The sequence below is a fragment of the Apium graveolens genome, chromosome 1 (assembly GCF_009905375.1).
Source record: "Apium graveolens cultivar Ventura chromosome 1, ASM990537v1, whole genome shotgun sequence".
NCBI classification, from domain to species: domain Eukaryota; kingdom Viridiplantae; phylum Streptophyta; class Magnoliopsida; order Apiales; family Apiaceae; genus Apium; species Apium graveolens.
The window spans coordinates 99,996,954-100,019,783 of record NC_133647.1 but is presented as its reverse complement, the minus strand read 5'-3'; the positions used below and the strand labels follow the sequence as shown (position 1 = coordinate 100,019,783).

The 22,830-nt window shown below is 38.4% G+C and overlaps 1 protein-coding gene and 1 pseudogene across 1 annotated transcript; one reads left to right on the top strand and one right to left on the bottom strand.

Moving 5' to 3' along the window:
* The first annotated feature begins 1,511 nt into the window (after positions 1-1,511).
* Positions 1,512-3,754, top strand: LOC141692108 (uncharacterized). Its single transcript, XM_074496868.1, has 2 exons — positions 1,512-3,233; positions 3,431-3,754. The coding sequence occupies exons 1-2, from the start codon at positions 1,512-1,514 to the stop codon at positions 3,752-3,754; spliced, it is 2,046 nt and encodes a 681-aa protein (XP_074352969.1).
* Positions 3,755-7,223: 3,469 nt separating this feature from the next.
* LOC141665334 (pre-mRNA-processing-splicing factor 8A-like) lies at positions 7,224-20,497 on the bottom strand (annotated as a pseudogene).
* Between the last annotated feature and the right edge of the window lie 2,333 nt (positions 20,498-22,830).

The window sequence follows — 22,830 nt, the reverse complement described above, 5'->3', positions numbered from 1 at the left end:
TTGGCTTGTATTGGATTTGGGGGTTAAATAGTTGTTGCTATTGAATAAAATATTACATGAAGTAGAATATCTTTATTTAAAAAATTTGTTCAAGTTTGACAATACATCAAGACTCTTAATTCAAGAGCCATGACTTTATATGTAGAAAACAGCTTGTATGTTTTAAGGATGTGCGGGCTGAGTGGGTCGGTGCTTGTGCGGGCCGGGTTCGGTCCCGAATTTTTGTTTTCATATTCATAACCGGCACTCTAATTTTAACGAGTTGTGCGGGTTTGAACCGGACCGGTTCGGGCCGAATAAAATCAGGGTTGTATGCGAGCCGGTTTCGAGCGGGCTGTTCAAACCCGCCCAGTTGGCCACCTCTATAACCAGGTAACAAAACTATCTATGCTTCCAAGCCGGAACTTTAAAACTAAAGAAACATAAGAACATCAGAAAAGGGGTACAATCCGTTTCTTATTAGAAGATCTAGTAAGCATAACTGGTAAGGAGAAGTCAATCCCTTTTTTCAACTGAAAGAAGCATCGGAGCAGAATAATATCAAAACTAAAATTTCTTCCAGCATTGAGTATCACCACCAGAATATCGTATAACAGACAATTCTGGTACAGTTAAAGCATAGACCAACAATGTGTAAAAATGAAGAGTAAGAGATTGTAAGAAACGAGCATTGCATAGTCGTTTATGCAACAATCGTGTGTCTAGTTGATCTGTGGACTACTTTTTACACAGGGAGACCAAGAGAACATTAGAAAGGAGGGTGGATTAACCGAGAATGACAGACTTTATAATAAAAATAGTTGGAGGGGATATAGAAACTTATCAGTAACATGGATACTCTCTTATGTGTCCTAAGTTATCTAGGCAGTGTTTGATTTCGTTGCTGCAAATAAATTATTTGAATTAGTTTATTAGTTTATGGTATGAATATGTTTGAAGTAGTCTTGGTTGTTGCTAAAATAAAGGAAATCATGGGCATACCCACGTTTCCACTAGTTTCCCTATTACTTAGGAGCAGTAGTAGTTCTTTCTATATAATGTGTGTTTACTTTGAGAAATATATATGAGAAAATTGCCCCAACTCTCCTTCTGCATTCTTCTATTTCCTTTTCTATTTCTTGGCTATTGGAACAGCCGTTGGTGCCGCTATAATAGTGGTATCAGAGCGCACCTGATCCGATGGAGACACGCAAGCAATCTTTTGAACATTTCCAGCAAAGTACTAATGAAACGCTTGAAAAATTGACTACCATGTTCCACCAATTGGTGACGGATGTCCAGGCCATTAAGGAGAAGAATATAGCCTCACATTCGGGATCCAGCCAAGGTACCATCGCTGGGAAGGAAACTAAGCCTTACCTGAAACTCCATTTTCCTCGGTTCAGTGGAGATGATCCTACGGGGTGGATTTACCAGGCTGAATAGTATTTCGCGTTCCAAAGAGTAACAGAGGGTGACCGCGTCAGCTTGGCTTCGTTTCATCTTGACGGCATCGCCTTACAGTGGCACCAATGGTTTACAAAGACACGTGGACCGATGACATGGCAGAGTTTACCAAGGCATTGTTGCTTCGATTTGGGCCAACCAAGTTTGATGATCCTTCAGAGTCCTTACACAGACTGAAACAAAGTACTACCGTTATGACTTATATTGAGTCTTTTGAACGGCTGTCGCATCGCATTGAGAACCTACCAGAGTCGTTCTTGCTGGGTTATTTTGTGGGGGGCCTGAAAGAAGAGATTCATTTGGAAGTAAAGCTCAAGAAACCACGCACTGTCGTGGATTCAATGGGATTGGCTCGGCTGGTTGAGGAGAAGATGGGGTTGCACCGACGGTTCCCTTCTTCCACTCGAGTTCCTAGTATCCAGCCTCCATCTTCAACATCGGCCGTCGCGGGACTTTTAGGCCCAGCGCCATCTCAACGTTTGGCTTTACCGGCTCCAAACCCAGTACGCCGTTTATCAGGAGCTGAGGCCAAGGAACAACGAGAAAAGGGGTTATGTTATTACTGCGATGAACGATATATAACAGGTCATAAATGCAGCAAGCCCCAATTATTCATGATCAGTGAAGTAGAGGCTGTGGAAGACAGTACCAACCAAGGAGAAGAGGTTACGGATGTCCCTTCTGACTTGGATCATGCTGAGATATCTTTTCATGCCATTTCAGGTTCCATTCTGCCTCAAACTTTACGATTACCTGGCAAGATTAATAACAAAAATGTGGTGATTTTAATCGATGGGGGTAGCACACACAATTTTATCGAGCAGTCCGTGGTGGAGCGGTTTGGACTCAGGGTGGACACGACGGTCAATTTAGAGGTGGTTGTCGCTAACCGAGAGAAGTTGTCTTGCGTGGGACGAGTTACGGGTCTTACAATTCTCATTCAGGGTAATAAGATCACCACAGATTTCTTTGTTCTACCCATTGCAGCTTGTCCCCTTGTCTTGGGGGTTCAGTTGTTTAAGACGTTGGGCCCTATCGAAATCGATTTCCAGAATTTTACACTGGGGTTCCGTCAAGGAGATACAACACACAAGTTACAAAGGTTGCAAGGTACGGAGCTGACTGCCTTAAAACCAAGCGAATTGATGGGAATGCAAGGTTTTGCCTTTCTTCTTCAAGTTTCCCCAGTGGAAGCAGAACCTCCTAATGACTCCATCCCTTGTCCAGAGGTACAGCGTGTATTAACCGAATTTGAGCAGGTCTTCCGAGAGCCAGAAGGTTTCCCTCCTCAGCGTTTCCATGTTCACCATATTCCTCTAATGCCTGGATCCAAACCCGTGAGTTCCAGACCATACCGACAACCATATTTACAAAAGACTGAAATCGAGAAACAGGTCGCGCAGTTGTTGCAGAAGGGACTGATCCGCCCCAGCCACAGTCCATTCTCGTCACCGGTCTTGTTAGTAAAAAAATCTGTTGGCACGTGGCGATTTTGTGTCGACTACCGGTCCTTAAACGATATTACTGTTAAGGATAAATACCCAATTCCTGTGATTGATGAACTCCTCGATGAATTACATGGTGCCACTATTTTCTCTAAGCTAGATCTCCGTTCCGGCTATCACCAAATTAGGGTTAGTGAGCCAGATATTTCCAAGACGGCCTTCCGTACGCATGATGGTCACTATGAGTTCATTGTTATGCCTTTCGGCCTCACTAATGCCCCGGCTACTTTTCAATGCTTGATGAATGACATCTTCAGGCCACATCTACGTAAGTTTGTTTTGGTCTTCTTTGAAGATATTCTTATTTATTCAAAATCTTTGACAGAGCACCTTGATCATCTACGTACGGTTCTGAGTTTATTATGTGCTAATCATCTATTTGCCAAGCTCTCGAAATATTGTTTTGGAGTGGCACAAGTTAACTATATTGGCCACGTTATTTCTTCGGGGGGTGTAGCTATTGAAACTCGAAAGTGCAGGCTGTCCGTTCTTGGCCAACTCCAAAGAATGCCAAAGGGGTTCGTGGGTTCCTTGGGCTGGCGGGGTATTACCGGAAATTCATCCGGGGATTCGGAGATATTGCAGTTCCTCTGCACAAATTAGTAGGAAAGGGGCCCTTCATTTGGGATGAACAAGCAGAGACAGCGTTCCAGACCTTAAAGCTGGCCTTGACAACTTCCCCGACACTAGCTTTACCTGATTGGTCGCACACATTCACGTTAGAGTGTGATGCAAGTGGGGTGGGCATTGGGTCGTTCTTACTCAACGAGGATGACCACTGGCTTATTTTAGTGCCCCTCTGAAAGGAACCATGTTATCTTGGTCCACATATGAGAAGGAAATGCTAGCTATCGTGAAGGCAGTTCGAAAGTGGCGTCATTATTTACTTGGACGGTCATTCGTGGTGAAAACTGATCATGTTAGTCTCAAATACTTGCTGGAACAACGAATCACCACTCCTGCTCAGTCCAGGTGGTTACATAAGCTGCTAGGTTTCGATTACAGAATTGAGTATAAAAGTGGGGTCTCAATCAAGTTGCGGATGCACTCTCGCGTCAGTCTGAGTGTCATTTCCTCGGAGTTTCACACCCTTGTTCCACCATCTGGGCAGACATTCAAGCTGAGGTTTGTACTGACCCATTTTATTCAAATCTGTTTTCAACTATTCCTCACACAATAAGAGGGGACCTGGTAAATCGTGATGGAGTTTGGTTTAAAGATGGTGCTGTTCTGTTGAGCTCAAAGTCTCCTCTCTTACCTACCGTGATGTCTCTGTGTCACTCTTCAACCGAAGGAGGCTATTTCGGGTTTCATAAAACACTTGCCAAGGTGAAATAAAATTTCTGGTGGTTGGGCATAAAGGATTATGTGAAACAGTACATTCGCGAATGTCATCCTTGCCAACGAGCTAAGACAGATAGTATGCGGCCTGCTGGATTGCTGCAACCCCTTCCGGTTCCGGAAAGGATTTGGGAGGATGTTAGCATGGATTTTGTGGAAGGTTTGCCAATCTCCAACGGGTTTTCAGTAATCATGGTGGTTGTTGATCGTCTTTCTAAATATGTGCATTTTGTTCCTCTTCGGCACCCGTTTACAGCCTCCAATGTAGCTCGGGAATTTATTTCAAGCATTGTTCGTTTACATGGTGTTCCTCTAACCATTGTAAGTGATCGTGACAAGGTATTCATTAGTTCTTTTTGGCAAGCTCTATTTAAGTTGCAGGGTACAGTTTTTTGCATGAGTTCGAGCTATCACCCGCAATCGGATGGACAAACTGAAGTTGTCAATCAGATTTTGGAACAGTACTTGCGCTGCTTTGTGTGTGACAAGCCGAAGAAATGGGTGGACTGGTTACCCTGGGCTGAATACAGTTATAATACCTCGACCCATACGTCCACTAAGCTGACTCCTTTTCAGGTGGTGTATGGTCGATTACCTCCCAGGCTTTTGCAATACATTCCAGGTACAACTCAGGTGCAAGCTGTTGACGTTTATCTCCAAGACAGAGATTTGTTGTTGAAAACTCTCCGCACCAATCTTTTGGATGCCCAGAACCGAATGAAGCAGTTCGCTGATCGCCATCGATGAGAGCTAGAATTTGAGGTAGGAGATTATGTTTATGTTAAGTTGCAGCCGTACAGACAGACAAGTGTGGTTACGCGCTCTTCGACCAAGTTAAGCCCCAGGTTTTTTGGTCCTTATAAAATTCTGGCTAAGTTGGGTTCTGTTGCGTACCGGCTGGAGTTACCTCCGGGTTCTTTAGTTCATGATGTTTTTCACGTGAGTCTCTTACGGAAGCATGAAAGCCCTGTACCGGAACCAATTCCGTTGTCTGTTAGCGAACCTATTCAGTCAGGGATAGGACTTCGGCCAGCACATATCTTGGAGGAAAGGGTTGTGCAGAAAGGGAAGTATAGACCTAAGACGGAGATCCTAGTGCAATGGGAGGGACAGTCTCCTGAGGATGCTACCTGGGAGAACAAATGGCGTTTTACTCGCACTTTTCCACAGTTTCACCTTGCGGACAAGGTGTCTTCCAGTGGGGTGGATTGTTATGTGTCCTAAGTAATCTAGGCAGTATTTGATTTCGTTGCTGCAAATAAATTATTTGAATTAGTTTATTAGTTTATGGTATGAATATGTTTGAAGTAGTCTTGGTTGTTGCTAATATAAAGGAAATCATGGGCATACCCACGTTTCCACTAGTTTCCCTAGTACTTGGGAGCAGTAGTAGTTCTTTCTATATATTGTGTGTTTGCTTTGAGAAATATATATGAGAAAATTGCCCCAAACTCTCCTTCTACATTCTTCTATTTCCTTTTCTATTTCTTGGCTATCGGAACAGCCGTTGGTGCCGCTATAACATGCTCCTGAAAGCAAGTAACATGCATACTCCTGAAAACAGCATGTAAAGTTCAAAGACACAAAATCCAAGAATGTTCAGTTAGCACAGCGAAGTCGATCAGGCCAAAATATGAATACAAAATTTTTTGGATCCTAATCAGAGCCCACAACAGGAATGCAGGGGCCAGAGTCTCACAATTCTAAAATATAAGACGCTAACAATTGAAATAAAAAGGGTTTAATCCCCTTCTCAAACATAATCATAAACAATTCTATAGCCTAATATGCACAGCCATGTTGTTCGAAGGCAGACATCATGTAAGAACATTTTAACCCTCACTTTCAACAAAGACTCGATGAGCATCATCAGCCAAGCTATCGCATTAAGCAAACATCTTGATTAATGAGTTTACAGTGCATAAATTAACCCCGAAACATGTTTCAATTACATGATTATCGACCATCAAATTCAAACAAAAAAAATTCTTTTAGGCACTCGATCAAACACTTTCTTTGCAAGCCCCATATCACCAAACTTACCCTACAAGGCTACAATCAATCAAAGCACTACCCACGCACGAATACAACAGAAACCCATGTTTAAATATCAAAGAATGAACCTGTTCCCGATTAGGTATAACCCCAATAGATGCAAAACTATGTAATAGACAACTGAAGCACTAGTTACTCATAACTTTTAGGAAACAAAAAGATGCAGGGCGTTCCATTAGACCAAAGAGATGTGAACATAAAATAGAAAACAATCACCTAGACGGAGCCAAAAAAACACCCAAGCACCCAAGCAGATTTATATAAAACACAACCATGTTGTCGGAAGGCAGAAAACATGGTCATCCAAGTAGCCACATTTTTACCCTCACTTTCACAAAGACTTAATGAGCATCAGCCAAGCTACCGCATTTTGCATACAATATGATTAACCAGTTTACAATGCATTAATTAAGCCCGAAACATGTTTTCTTTACCTAATTATGGACCATCAAATTCCATGACACAAAATTTCTCTAAGGCACCCATCAAACACATTGTTTTCCAGCCTCATATCACCACACTTACCCTGCAATTAATCAATGCACCACCCACAAACAAATCAACCGAAAATAGGATAGATGTAAGTCTTTACTTAAACAATTGTTTCCGGAACCAATTTTGGTACTGCAAAACTATCCGTGCAGAGAGTTAATCCCCTTGCAAAACTGAATCACACAAACCAATGTTTTCATGTTTGCACCTTAATTCACACATAATGGATACTCTTTAAATTTTCTAACCTGTTAGAATCTATGTGATAACCATGACATCAGGTTGTATGTATGGCACTTTAATTCAAACATAACTTACAAAAAATTAATCAATAAGTGAATGACCAGAATATTGTAAAAGTTTAATATAGTTACTGCTGTAAATCCTTCAAAAATTTCATATAGCTAAATATTTTAACACTAACTACAATTTTAGTACAGAGAGCCTTCCTGGCCTTCACGATTAAATTCTAGTTCCCCACAAAAAGCAATTGCAAACATCTATTACCATAAGCTGTTACAAAAAGTATGTGTTAGAGAATTCCAGTACTTACGAAAATGTATCCTCACGGTCGACTCCAGCAGTGCTTTCACCTCCCAATGTATCCTCGCGGTCGCCCTCTGCAGTGCTTTCACCCTCCATGTTGCCAAACTCCTTGACAGTTCTTTCAACCTCCATGTTGTTAAACTGTAAAATATGAGTAGGTCTGTGATCCTCATGATAGAACTCGCGCGGAGTGCCAAGCTTAGTTCCATACTTGATATTCCTTGTGTGCTTCACCCCCATGAAGTTGTAGTTCCATGGACCATTATCGGGCACCATGTAGAAACCGAGAAAACGGTCACTGAGCAGCATTTGGACTTTCTCATAATGAGTAGGTAAATACCCGTAAGGGTTACTTCCAGTATCTTTATTCGCTCGTCCCCATTCATAACCAGTTGGAGTAACCTTATATGCAGCTAAAGAGCAAGAACCAGGAGTAAAGCTACAAGTCAGTATAATGCACTTGTCTCCATCCCATTGTTTGTTGTTCTCCAGGATCCGGACATGAGATGTGAGATCCCGAGGCGACAACTGTGGAAGCTCGTTAGGCTGTGTGTGCATCCATCCCAATGGCTCCAGATCATTAAGGATGTCATGCTCAGGAAGAGCTGACGGAAGATGAACTTGCTGATGTGTCCCCCACTGTGGTGGCATGGCAATGCATCAAATCTCCTTCACATGAGGGTTATCAGGAGGACTAACTCCATACATAAAACCTGCAATTTGAGTCCGCAGATCTGCTATGCATATGAATTTTTTCAATATATTTTTTGGCATAATATACGTGTAGCCCGTTTCTTTCATGTCCTCTGAATTAACATATATATGATTCACTCTAAGATGAAGATTTGTTGCTGAAATTGCTCTCACACGCCAGTCAGTTTTAGACCCAAATGCAGCCTGTTCGTAAGGACTCGTGGTATTGACAATTAGTTGATCACCATGGACATTTGTGGTCTTTGTGCTGACTGCAATTAACTGACTTGCTTCCTTTGCCTGCTTCTGAATCTCAGCTATTTGTTGCCGCTGTTGTGAGGGTGGAGTAATCTCAGCTCCAAGAATAATATCACGAATTTCCGATTGAGTCAATGCTGAAGTATTCACATTGTTCTTTTTGGCATAATCAGAGAGTATAAGATCGCACAAAGCACACTCAACCTTCTTCCACTGATCGTCCGTAAGGGAAGGCCAAATATGATGAGGTTCAGTGATGATAGTTGCATCAGGCCTTAGTAACATTTTTGCCTTCTCATTATTCACATGAAGGGCACGCAGGATCAGTATAAGCCTGGAAAATGCAGTGTACGATGAAATACTATTCAACCAGTCATCATATATATTGAACAAAACCATCTGTGGTTCTGTAGCTTTCAGGATAAGATCACCAAACTTTTCGATCTTTAAACATGCTTGGAAAGGAAGCTGCAGTTCACTTCCCTTTATGACAATATTAGGGAAATCTAGCAAGTGAACTTCCAAAGGATCCATCATTCCTTTACGAGTCACAATGATTTGTTTGGGCTGTTCTTCCACAGGCAAGGATCGCACAAGCGCAGCTACTTCCTCTGCTGTTTTCCACTTGGCTAGCTGACCAAGACGTTTCTGCCCCGCCCATACACTAGTGTGAATTACCTTTAAAAACAGCTGCCCTGTCCTTGGGTTGAATATGAATATGGCACCATTGATTGGTTTTGTTGTCAGATTTCCATCGAATGTCTTGTGGATTGTAACGCGATACACATTTGTGTCATCAATAAACCAAATAAGATTATTACTAAATATCTCCCCATAATTCTGAGATGACAGATGCGGCTCTGTAGGCTCTGAAGAATACAATTGCAACCCTTTCCTTATTCGCTCCCGCAGAACATACAAAGCTGGATTTGACTTCATAATCTTATTCATGGCCTCAGCAAGCAGTGGTTTTGAGCCAGGAAACCAATTTCCATAAGCAGAATGCAGGTTGTATGCAAGATCAAGGCCAATCATCACCCCAGTGGGGGATGGATAGATAGACATATTATCTGTTGTGTAATCCATGAACTTTGCCCTGGTATAACGCTCAATATCATGAGAGTCATAATCACCCCAACGGAGCTGCACATCTAACCAATATTTGTTGCTTGATTTTTGATCAAACACGTCCTTCGACTCAGCAACCAAACTGGGCTTTGACATTGGCCATCTATGTGCAGCAAATAAGAGGATATCTGCACAAGAGCTGTTCATTTTGTAACTCTTTCTCGGATGTATAGTCTCTTTTTGCACCGCCTCAATTTCCAATGCATCTAGCTGTTGATCCAAAACCTGGCAGAGGTCCATAACAACGCTCTCATGAATCTTTTGCCACAAATGAGCACGGAATATCTGAATAAGAGAGATCTTAAGTTGTGAAATTTTCCCATGCATGAAAATCCCAGTCAAATCGAGCTGCACTTGGAAACCAACATACACGTTGGCTCTATTGATGGTGGGAGACCACCGAAGGGTGAACCTACGGTTAGGGATTTGATTGAGACCCGACCTCTGAGCATTTGTCAGCTTTTTATACTTCATCGACTCCTCAAAACCTGAGGCCTTCTCCCAAAAAAGACCTTCCCAAGTTGGGAAGTGTGTCCCTTTAAACAATGTATGTTCCAGGATTCCCTCAACACCACCAAGTGCTTGAATAACATCAGTACGGTAGTTGTTCAAGTTCCAAAGTTTACCATCATGTCTCTGGTGTGTCCACCAGAACGGGTTCTGTTTAAGAACCTGATACTGCTGAAAATCTGTCCTAACTCTCCATCCCTTATCATAAGCCAGAGTGTGCCTATCCTTCTGAAACAAAGTATTAATACGAGGTATACCACGATCCCAAGAGTCTTCCAGATCTTCAAGAGTCAAGCGCCTATTCTGTGAAAGAGCTTCTTGCCTCTTCAGCGCATACTCTGCCCAAACACGTTGTGAGTCGATAAATTCACTCTCCCATGGCTGTATGTAACGATAAAGATTTGGAATCAGCTGGCCTTCTTCGTGACTCATCCCACTCCTAAAGTGTGTGACACCAACATCTGTTTGCTGACTATAACGAAGATCGCTCTGAGGAATCAGTATTTGACCCATAGATAACATACCCAACCCTCCAATTTCCTTTGGTGTATAATAAATAACTGGAGGGAATCTGCTAGGCATCTTTTAGTTCAAGCCAATTTTTATTCGAGTCTGGACTTTATTTTCACACTTTACCAGCAGATCTAATAATTCTTGAGTATGAATTGTTGCTTCACGGAAGTATGTCATGAGACCTATCAGAGCTGTGTTCCACTTGTTCACAATCTTTGTGAATGTTGTTGAACCTGACGACATAAGGATTTGCCTAACACGATTCTCAAAGATCTTCATATGTTCATCATCTACGCGTAAGAAAGCAACAGCTGTACGCTCTTTGGTTTGTTCATTTTGCAAGTTCCAAACTCCATCCTTCAAATTACTGAATGTCTCTTGAGTTATTCTAGTTTTGGGAAGAATACGGACCTCAAATCCACACATGCTGAAAAGCAAATTGGGATTGTCTTTGCTGTAAACAGAAACAAAACCATTCTCCCACTCTAGCGTGGTGACACTTCGTGGAAGTCGATTCTTCATGTCCCAAAAGACACTTCTTCCCAGATTGACATCATGCTTCATAAGCCTCATTCTTGCATCCCTTGGCCAACACTTCTTATTGTTATAACCTACCATATTTTCATTGTTGGGATCAGGATGCTCAGTAAGATATCGCTGGATAAGGTCTCGAGCCTCTTCATGAGTAAACCTGAACAATATATGCACCTTGTCAATGTACCTTGAGTACAATCGAATTGGGTGTCTTGTTTCAACTTTAGAATCGCAGTAAGTAATGAACTCATTGGGCATCTGAGGCGGTCCAGCAATTTCACTTGCACGGGTTAAACCAAGAAGCAAAAGATCCAGGACCAACCCATAATACTGAGCAACAAATGAGGCAAATTGAAGACCACAAATAAGACCATACGAGTTTGTGTGGTTCATGTCTTTGTAAGACAGCACAACATTGTTCTTCGCCGTGATATAATCAGCAATATTATGATCAAGAATTAATCTCAGAAGCCTGTTCAACATGGTCAGGTCAATCTTCTCAAAGAATTTCTCAAACTTGGTCTGAAGCATCACTAGACATTGCCCATCACCAGTGTCCCATATACCTTGTAAATTGTTTATTCCCTGACACCATTTGTAGACAAGCAGGGGTGGTGGCTCCGAATCGGATGGTTTAATCCAATTAGGGAACAAAGGGCGCTTATCACCTTCATACCACAGATACTGATCAAGATAAGCATCTGTAATTTTCTCCAGAGGTTCGATTTCATAAACTGGGATTAAGTGACTATAGAGATCCATAAATTGAATACCCACTTCTTTGAAAGCACGCTGGGTAAGTAGATGACGCTTTATCCTTGTTAAAGCCTCATGTGGATTATCATAAGCCTGCTCAATTAGACCAAGCTCTTCCCTCTGCAGCTGATTCAATCGTACAGCTACGCTATAAGATTCTTTTAATCTTTCAAGAGTGAGTATAAGAAGCTTCGTGTCATGCTTGTAAGACAAAGGTGGGAACTGTATTGGTGAAAACTTTCTTGATTCCAACCAGTGCACGGTAGTAGTGTACATGGCCACAGCTTCCTCTGGAGAGACATATGGCCCATCTTTCAAATAATTGTGTTGTCGTTCTTGTTCTGCCTTGAGCCAAAGACGAGTCAACCTGCCCAAATTTTTCCTGCAGACTGTCTTGTCGACAGTAGCCCCCGTTTTATATGTTCACGTTATAATGTGCAACATTCGTCCACCAATCAGCTTTTGACTTGACATACCGAAGAATCATGTTCTCAATTGGAACTGGCAATCCAGGTACCTTCCAAGGAATATTTGCCTTCCAACAACGCCACGCTTCACTTAAATGCTGCATAATGGTTTTTGCTTTGTTTTGCTTAATACCCTCTGGCATAGCATCAAGAACATCATGAATGACAGAAGCTCGAAGCTCCACATCAAAATTGCTTTCACCTCTCTGCTTAGTAACTGTCTTTGCCACACCTTTAGAATGACGCCCCTCAAACTGCCGAGCGAGTAAATTACCCAGCCATCGTTCCAAAAGAGGAACTATTCCACGAAGAAAGTTTTATCAATCTTGTACGATAAAGACATTATTACATATATATTGAATATATAACTAATTCATAAGAACATTGCTAATTCTTAAATCACATAAGCATATAAGAATTAACAATTAAATTAGGAGAAGGGTTTGAGAAAACAAACAGAGATTGGATTTAATCTCGAGTCCAGAAAACTGTCTTCTTAAAGCAGTTTCGCCCCGCACCATCCGTGTTTAGCGACCTGCTTCCCAGGATAAAACGAGATACTAGTATAATCGATAGATCGAATATACTCTCAGCGAACCTGAACTGAGCCCGAGAACTATCACCGGAATATTGGAAAAATTTAAGACTAAAGAGACCAAGAATGAAAGAGATGACTCTTATTTCCTTGACTTAATAAAACTGGTGCCCTAAGACTCTATTTATAAAGAGAGGCTTGAAAGGACTTGTTTTTCTTTTCGATGTGGTACATGGTATTTATAAGAAAAACTAAGGAATAGGTTTGTGCTACTCTCGATGTGGTACAAAACCACTTTTCATATTAAAAGGTAAAACTTTGGAATATCAGTTCTCATTCACCTTTTACTCATTTTGAGCGTGTTAATATGCGTTGGAATCCCCTCGAAGAGAAGAATATGTTCCAATAAATACACACCACTAACACATAATGTGTCTCACTCATATAGAGTCTCAAAATGATTCACAACTTAGTCTAAAATACTAAGTTTGTCCAACAATCCCCCACAAATGAGATTGATGGTCCAGTAGCACGCACCACATAGACACCACATAGACAGACAGACGCGGAGCTTGACTTGGTGATAGTTCCGGCGGTCAGATATAGCATACGATAGGTAGAGAATGCTCCTTGAACCTTCGCTCGAATAAGTATATCGACTTTACTGGTAGACAGTATGACGCGATGTCCTTGAACTGTTCGACCGTTTGTGTAAACGATGACATACTCATCACTATATCTTTCCTGACTCATTCAGTTCTCATGATTATGTCCATTTTGGCCCTGGAACATCGTCCTGGTTCTGCAAGAGTTTCTAAAGAATTGTGCCTCGCAATTCTCCTTTGAAGCGGCCATACTTCTCTCTTACATAGGTGATCTTTATCTTATAGAGTAACCCGCGTTTACTCAACCGAATATTATGTATTCAAACTTGAAATCCTTGTATTCGTCAAAGATCATTAAAAGCATAAAGCTTAACCTCGTACCTTACGGGTCTCACTGTTTCATCATCATAGAAATAGGCCGGGGGTTACCCCCACAGTGATTTAGTCATCATGATTTAGTTGTCCCATTGAACCAAGTTCTTGGGATCTCCAGTCAGCAAGGTTGGGTGTCCACCATGACGCCGTTAAGCAATAGGCAAGGCTCATTCCTCTCGATGATTTGACAACTATCTCTCGGTCTAACTAGATTCCCTTGTCTTAAATAGATTCACTCAATTTAACCATCTGGTCAGTGGATCCAAACATTATCATTTGACTTTACATAGTCAATCATGATAATTCTCGTTGAGAATAGTTGTTTAATGGTATTATGTCCTCATCATAGATGTGAGACATACCATTTCATACACAATAATGTGATCTCCCAATTTACATATTGATTACACGATATATGCATATTGAAGACACATTTTCCTTGTCATTTAGGAATATCCTTACAAAGCGGCTACTCAGCCTTTTAACTGCATTTATTTTATGCACCAGACTCGTATTCCATCATGAATCGAGCTAAGTTTAGGATTTCCATGACACGACTGCTAAGTGTGAAATGTATTCTCGAATGACTTTTAAGTTCTTAAAGTCAAATATCTAATTTACATACTATATTCACATAGTACAATTAGATATCTTTCGTATTGCAGTCCAAGCTCACGAGCACATATCATACACCTTAAATCTCATTGCAATCACTTCCAAGTGACCAATTTCCATTGTACTCGTGCATCTACCCAGTTTACCAACTGTATAGCCTATGTCTAATTTTGTACAATTTTAAAAAGTACAACAGACTTGCAATCCTTCTTGAGAGATCCTTGTTCATTTACGCTTGGATAAATATAAATCCATTCCAGCTATGACAACTTTAGCTTCGTTGATCTCTTCAAAATTCACATCACCAACATGTGACATGTATCATCTAAAACTTTTAAAGTCATGAAGATTGTAATCTTCAAATAAACCTTTTCAATCTCATCAAGATTTTCAGAGATGATCCTCTTGTCATTACTTCTCGTAATGATCAGATCACTCACATGCAATCAATTATGACTTGCATATCATGTGTAAATAACACATGCACGCTTGTCAATTCTCTGATTTTGAATCAGTTTGACATCTCATATTGACATATTTCACATTTATGAAATAACTTTACTAGTTATTACTTAAGGCTTCACTTGTTATTGATATTACCAGCTTTTAGCGTCCCAAAAACCAGCAATTTCAGTTTGCATTATTACCGAGTTTAAGCGTCCTTAAACTGGCAATCCTTATTCACATAGCAACCAATTTTGAGCGTCCTCAAAATGGCAACCATGTCATTTATTTGAAGCCATTGCTTATCATAGCAATATCAAATTTAATATGCCATTATTTCGTGTCAATGTTGTTTCACTCAACATGATCACCGAAAATACAGATTTTCTACTCTTGCTTTATCTAGAGCAACTCTCGGGTTCACGTAAATAGATATTTCTCCAAATATCTATTTAGAAAGACCATCTCAATGTTCATTGATGCACTTTTAAATTTCACAATACGATAATTTTAGTATCATCTTAATGAACATTATTCTCAAAACTCGAGAATATTTCATAAATTATATAAGGTCATCACTTTCGACTGTAATATTTTTGTATCAGTCTGACCTTATACTTCCTTCAGACCCAGATATATTTTTCCAATTTAAAAATTCATTTGGGTCCTAATGCTTCTATCTCGTAAGAAGATCTATATATTTTTTAAACAAGATTCTGTCAAACAGAACCACTCTCTCTATTTCTTAACATCCTTTCCCCCACAAAGGACATAGAGAGAACATGCACAATCCATTTTCTAGTACACGTGCTAGAAAATCTTGATTTATTGACTCTTAGTAATAGTCAAATTTTCTCTTGATATATTCACTTATCAAGAAATTATACGAGAAGCACATTGCTTCTATTAAATTTACGAGTTCACCTTCAAGCAAATTATCAAGACAATCGGGACTAGCAATTATCCAAGTCTTTTGCTCTCTGCAGGTTCATCATCACATTCATCCAATAACTCGTAAGTTCATTTAGATGACTTTTAATTACAGATCTACTAGGATCTACTAGCTTATCGCATAAGCATTCCTAAACTCTGTAATAGTATTCTTACAAATCTCAAAAATTAGATTCATATATCGGATATTATTAGACTCAACCATTGTCTATGTATCCATCCAAAATATCTCAATTGATTTTGGATCTCATGCTACCAACAGAGGTATTGGTATCAAGTTTCGAGATACCCCCACATTTCAATTATTTTCAAGAATGTTTCATTACATTCCAATATTCATAGAAAATTCAATAATTTTCTATTTTAGATACCCCCACAATTTTAATATTTTACAGAATGTCAGAAAATATTCCAAAACTAATAGGAAATTTAATTATTTCCTTCTGTGGTATCATGTTTAAGGAACGATTAGCCCTTCGTAACTAATATCCTCAAATTCAGTGATAGTCTGAGCTGATCACAATCGTTTTGCATCTCTCTCAGAGCGCAACTCAAGCCTGCATCTACTCCATTTATTTAATGCGAGTAAGGTGCAACGACCTCATGAATATTCACGTTGCAAACAGAATTTGCCCAGTGATTATTCATCATCAAATTTATTCACTACCATCTTAATTATCTGTATTAAGTTGGATTTGCCCTTGAGTTTATAGAGCACACATCTCTCTATTTAGCTTCAATATTGACTCGACTACGAGTACGAGTGATAAATGTTTTACTATCAAACCAGACAGTAAACACGTATCGTGTCACTACCTCTCATCTGAGCAGGTTTTACGTCATTCATTAAAACCTATAAGATTTTAATATCATGTTTAAAGAACTTCCCGTGGTTCTTATCATTAAAAATTCAATTACCAAATTTCTCTAAAATATTTACATGGTTCACACGAACCTACATTTCTGGCTCACCTACTGGTACAACCATAAAAGGCCCAAGGAAGAATATAAATCTTCAATAACCCCACATTCAGTGATCCTTGATCAACTGATGCGTTAGGGTTAACAACTTTTCGGATTCTCTCCGAAGTTCAGCGTAACTACTGAGATCAATATTCGCCGTATTAAGTATCATATGGATCACTATAATAGGCTCGTGTGTCACTGCCGCAGCAGACCGACACCAACACGTGAAATTACTATTTAACTGGAGGAAAAATCCAACCAGAAAAATATAAATTATATGCCGACCCATAACCTGTACTCCAGGCCCATTAGGTTTTTTAATGTGGAGAATCCTGAGCAATTGTAAATCTGGTTCACTTCAGCTGCCCACCTCGTCACATTATTTAACAACAAACATGTTACTGCATTCTATCCAGTATTACAAATTTGTGATATAACTCCATTATTAAAGATTAAACAATAATAATTGATGCCTTATCATCACTCAACAATGATTAAAAAATTAATCACCAAATAATCAAGTTCCATCATGAAGGGTAACATTTATATAGCCATATCATTTAATTGCATAGCAATATCATGTTATGAACTTGCAAACACGCATGTAAACTATAGCATATATGATTCTTGTATCAGTGTACTAATAATTCCAAAATTAATTCAGAATTAAGAAATCAATCACCATGTTAACAAAACATAATAAGCTATCCATTAATAGCGAAAACATGGACGAATTATAAATTTGGGTTTAATCTACCAATTTATAATGATCAACCCGAGAGAGATGTCACCAAATATGTCCACTTGAATATAAGTTGATCATAAATCAATAACCATTAAAGCATCAATAGCCTTATAAGAAACCAATTATCCAACAACTTTGTGCTTACTTTTGCATCGTACCTGTTATGCTTAAACAAAGCACCACTTAAAATCAAATTTATATTAATTTCAAGCACATGGCAACAAGTGATCAAAGAAATTAACGAACTAAATTTAATTTAATTAATGAGGCAAATAATGGCCACTCATATACCCATAAATAAATCCAATTTAAACAATCAAATTGACCTTTGCGTCTACTCACAAGAAAGTATGAAAATTGAAGAAAACTGCTTTAAGATTGTTATCAATCTTGTACGATAAAGACATTATTATATATATATTGAATATATAACTAATTCATAAGAACATTGCTAATTCTTAAATCACATAAGCATATAAGAATTAACAATTAAATTAGGAGAAGGGTTTGAGAAAACAAACAGAGATTGGATTTAATCTCGAGTCCAGAAAACTGTCTCCTTAAAGCAGTTTCGTCTCGCACCATCCGTGTTTAGCGACCTGCTTCCCAGGATAAAACGAGATACTAGTATAATCGATAGATCGAATATACTCTCAGCGAACCTGAACTAAGCCCGAGAACTATCACCGGAATATTGGAAAAATTTAAGACTAAAGAGACCAAGAATGAAAGAGATGACTCTTATTTCCTTGACTTAATAAAACTGGTGCCCTAAGACTCTATTTATAAAGAGAGGCTTGAAAGGACTTGTTTTTCTTTTCGATGTGGTACATGGTATTTATAAGAAAAACTAAGGAATAGGTTTGTGCTACTCTCGATGTGGTACAAAACCACTTTTCATATTAAAAGGTAAAACTTTGGAATATCAGTTCTCATTCACCTTTTACTCATTTTGAGCGTGTTAATATGCGTTGGAATCTCCTCGAAGAGAAGAATACGTTCCAATAAATACACACCACTAACACATAATGTGTCTCACTGATATAGAGTCTCAAAATGATTCACAACTTAGTCTAAAATACTAAGTTTGTCCAACAGAAAGAACAACCGTTGTCCAACAGAAAGAACAACCGCACCCTCCACATAGGCGCCCAAAAACCACATCCAGGTCCCTTACCAACTGGCCCTGTATTGAATCGGTAATAAATCAAGTGCTTCAAATCTTTGCACATTCTAATTTGTCGCATCAGCCTGTACTTGTAACGGTACATCCCTGTCAACTGGCCAACATGTGAGAATGTATACTGCAGGCCATCTGCCAACTGAAACGAATCAATATTCCCTAGGCGAAACTGGACATGAGCATCAACAACTAGCTTTGTCAAACGCAGAATCTCACGGCACAAATGAAAAGCATTACCAAACCGAGACTTCTTCCTTTCTTTTGTCGTAAGAGTCTTCACAGGCTTCAAGTTGAAGTTATAATCAAGGTGAAGATAATTCAAACCCTTCCTATGTATCAGCAAATTTAGCATGTTGTGCCCTTGCTTACAGACTTGAAGCCCAGCTTCAACCCAATCAAGTTGTGTGGTATGAAAAAATTTAGTAGCTTGGAGTGAACTGAACAAGTGTTTCTTCTTCTGAGCTTTAGGTGGCCGATGATGTAGCTCGTTTAACACAAAGCATTTCAACAACTTTTGATAGCTAACTCGAACTTTAACAGGGTACGTTGAAGGGCAATGCTCCTTAAACCACTCTGACACCAAGGGTATATCTTCAGCTCGTCTCATCCGACCTGATCTTCTGTTAAAAGGGCGTGGAGCAAACAACAGTGAGATTCCATCAGCAGTGGTCTTGGTAAAAATATCTGTGCTTCTGAGCAATGGTTCAACTCCCTCTGGCAAACAGAAATCATCATCATCCTCCCCTTTAGAAACTTTCCTATGATTCCCGGAACTTATAGGGTGAAGCATTGGGTCAAAATGAAACACTGGTAAACGTGGATCCTCCGTTTTTATATACATTATCATCGGGCTGTGGTATACACAAAGCTTTACTTTCCGGGGTTTATTGTTATATAGATGAGGAAAAGCAATTCTATACTCTGTCCTAAGAGGCGATCTAATAATAATCTTATTAATGTCGTTGAATTCATTCCAATCCTCATCCCCTTTCTCCATGTCACGATACAGAGGTTCAAATTTAGGCCCGCCAGGAATACACATATTAAGCGCTTTGGCTGTGAAAAACGACTCCTTATCAAACATGTAAAAATAATTACGATCAACCAAATCAGACAATAGTTGCCCCGATAGTCTATTAAGTGTAGCCATTACAGGAAGCGTTAGATGCCATTGCTTTTTCGGGGTTCTGACAACCTTAGGTTTGTGGTCATAAAACCAGTTACACACAGCAGAATCTTCTTTCTCATCTAACTCCAATTCAATAGGCTCCAAAGGCTCCAAATCAAGAAGATTATCAGCATAATCAATCGGATGCTCCTCATCATCAAACGGAGGAAACCGCATTCTCTTAAAACTGCGACGATCTCTTTTCTCCCTTCTCATCATAAGCCACATTGTACTCCACTGAGCCAAATAAATAGGCTCAACCACCCACGGAATTTCATTCACAAAAGTAATCGCTCCACTAACATGGTACAAAACCTTGACGTCACGCACTTGCTCCCAAGGCATTGGCATATTTTCGAGGAGTTTGTAGACAGCATGGGGAACAAACTTAAGAGCTCCAAGGTACACACGTTTTTCACGTACATATCTTCTGCATGACATGTCACCGTGCTCTCTCAACGTCTTTCTAACATGTTCAGGAGGCAAATCCTCCTTCTTTGGCTGCACTAATCCAAATTTTCGCTTATGGCGGTATCTATTAGACTTCAACTGCATCCACTTCCTGGCCTTTTCTTCTAACCTAGCTGCAGATTCTATCATCGTATTCGAGGCCTCGTTGTTCGACGTGGCATGTTCAGTATTGTTCCACATAGTTCGAAAACACGGATTTTTTATATATTCATACGGGGATGCAGAGATTGGTTGCTAATCTCGCTGGCCAGGGTTTTGGAGATTTGGGGAATATCCAAATTAAAGAGAGGGAAGGGCGACTCATGTGTATTTATAGGAAGGGGCAGCAGGTCGGTCGGTTGGGAATATATTTATTTTTAGATTCGAATTTGAATTCTATAAATTGAGTTTTGGGATTATTATTAGTCTAGGAGTATACAAAATTCAAATCTTAATTTTTATTTGATTAGTTTCAGATTCGAGTCAGGAGGATATCGAATTCAGAACATGTTCTACATTCAATTTCAAATAAATATTTCAACAAGTGTTACAAATTTCGGAAATCGGACTTATTCGATTGAGGCACCGATTTACGATTTATCGGACGATTTTTAAAAAATCGGATAATTTATCGGCGATTTATCGGAAATCGGTCAAATCGGACAAATATTTTTGAATGATTTTTCAGTAATTTATCGACGATTTTTGAAAAATCGGCCAATTTTTATAATAGAGATTTCAACCAATAAAAGAAACTAATATGATGCTTCAAAATATAAATTTAAAAACTGAAATAGTTTGCAAAAATATATATGCACTTAATATTTGAAATTTATTTGTACAATTTCAAAACTGAGCTCTAAAAATGTAATCTTTCAAGTGCATACGGAACAAAAAGCTAAAATATAAAGTTCAGTAAAAAACCCATTAATCATTTGACGAACAGATGGATAGGCGACTTTAATATTAAATAGAAAAGTGATGCGGGTACACTCAAAACAAACGATAGTGAACTGAAAATGTCACTATTACAAATTGGTTGCAAGAAAATCCTCTGAAGGATGTGTTTGGCTGGTCGAGATTGTGTAGTGAATTAGGGATACTGGTATGAAATGTTTTTAGCCTACTTTCTCAGCCTTTTGCGGAGGAAATGGAACAAGTGTTCTAAAAATTCCCCATAAATTATTGATTCAACCGATTAATTCCGGATTAATTTCCTGTAAAGTATTCAATTAATTTTATTTTTGAAATTAAATTAATTTTTACAAATTTTTTTTATTAGAGTATATATAATTATTTATTAAAACTAAAATATTATATTAATTTAAATATAAATAAGTATAGAAATTATGATGTAATAAATATATATTTGTTAATAAATAACTACTATAATGATAATAATATATTAAATATAGTTTAATATTGTATATCCGATTTTTACTCTGATTAATCCTTTTGATTAATCCCTGAATTTCAATTATTCCTAAATCGGCAGCTCGACCGATTCCCGATTTTTACAACACTACGTAGAACTAATAATACTAGCTTAAATCATGTGCGATTTAAATTTTTTTATTTAGCCCGTCAGATTATATATTTAAAATTATTAATATAAATATAATAATAATATATTTATACAAAAAATAATAGGATAGCATGTGGTCGTAGTTTAGAAGGATAAGTATATTATATTTAGTAGTTAATAATTTAGTAGTTTAGCGGATATATCACACTAATTTGTTTTATAATAGGAAAAGCTGGGGTTGTAGTTTAATAGGATAAGTAGACTATGTGTATAATACTTTGATAATTTAGTAGTTTAGCGGATATATAACACTATTTATTTATTTATTTATTTAATAACCAAAATTAGAGGAAAACAGTTGAAACAAATTATACCTCATTCCGATTATTATAGTAAAGTACTAGCCTAAAACATGTGCGATGCACAGTTGTTTTAAATAATTATTATTTTATTATGTTTATTGTGATTTTGTATTAATTATAGTTATTAAATGAGTAAGTATATATTAGTTTTTAGTCTGATGTCATTATATCGATCAACAAATTATTTTTTTGTACAATTTTGTTTAGCTCGGTTAATAGTCTAATTGTCTTGGAAGCGTCGATAGTATATATTATTTTGTTTTAGATCTATATCTACCCAAACATCTTGTCCTACTCGCCTATATAACTTTGTTTCAGAATTTCATAATTTTTAACAATAATATTATATAAGATACTTATATAAAAAATTTAATTAAGTGAAGGCAATTAAGTAATTTCTGCAAGTACTGATCGACTACCAAATTTTAATATTCCGTCATTATAATATAGTATAGAAATAATATATTTTATTAAATACTCGTAGCATTTTTGAAAAATGATGTGTTTTTGTTAAAGATAATAAAAAAAATAACGTGTTTTAGTTAAAAAAAATTGATCTATATTGAGCATAGACATAGCTACCTAATATCTATATGATAGATATTATAATATTTACATTTATTTTTAATCAAATAATAATTTAATTGGAAGTTATAGTAAAG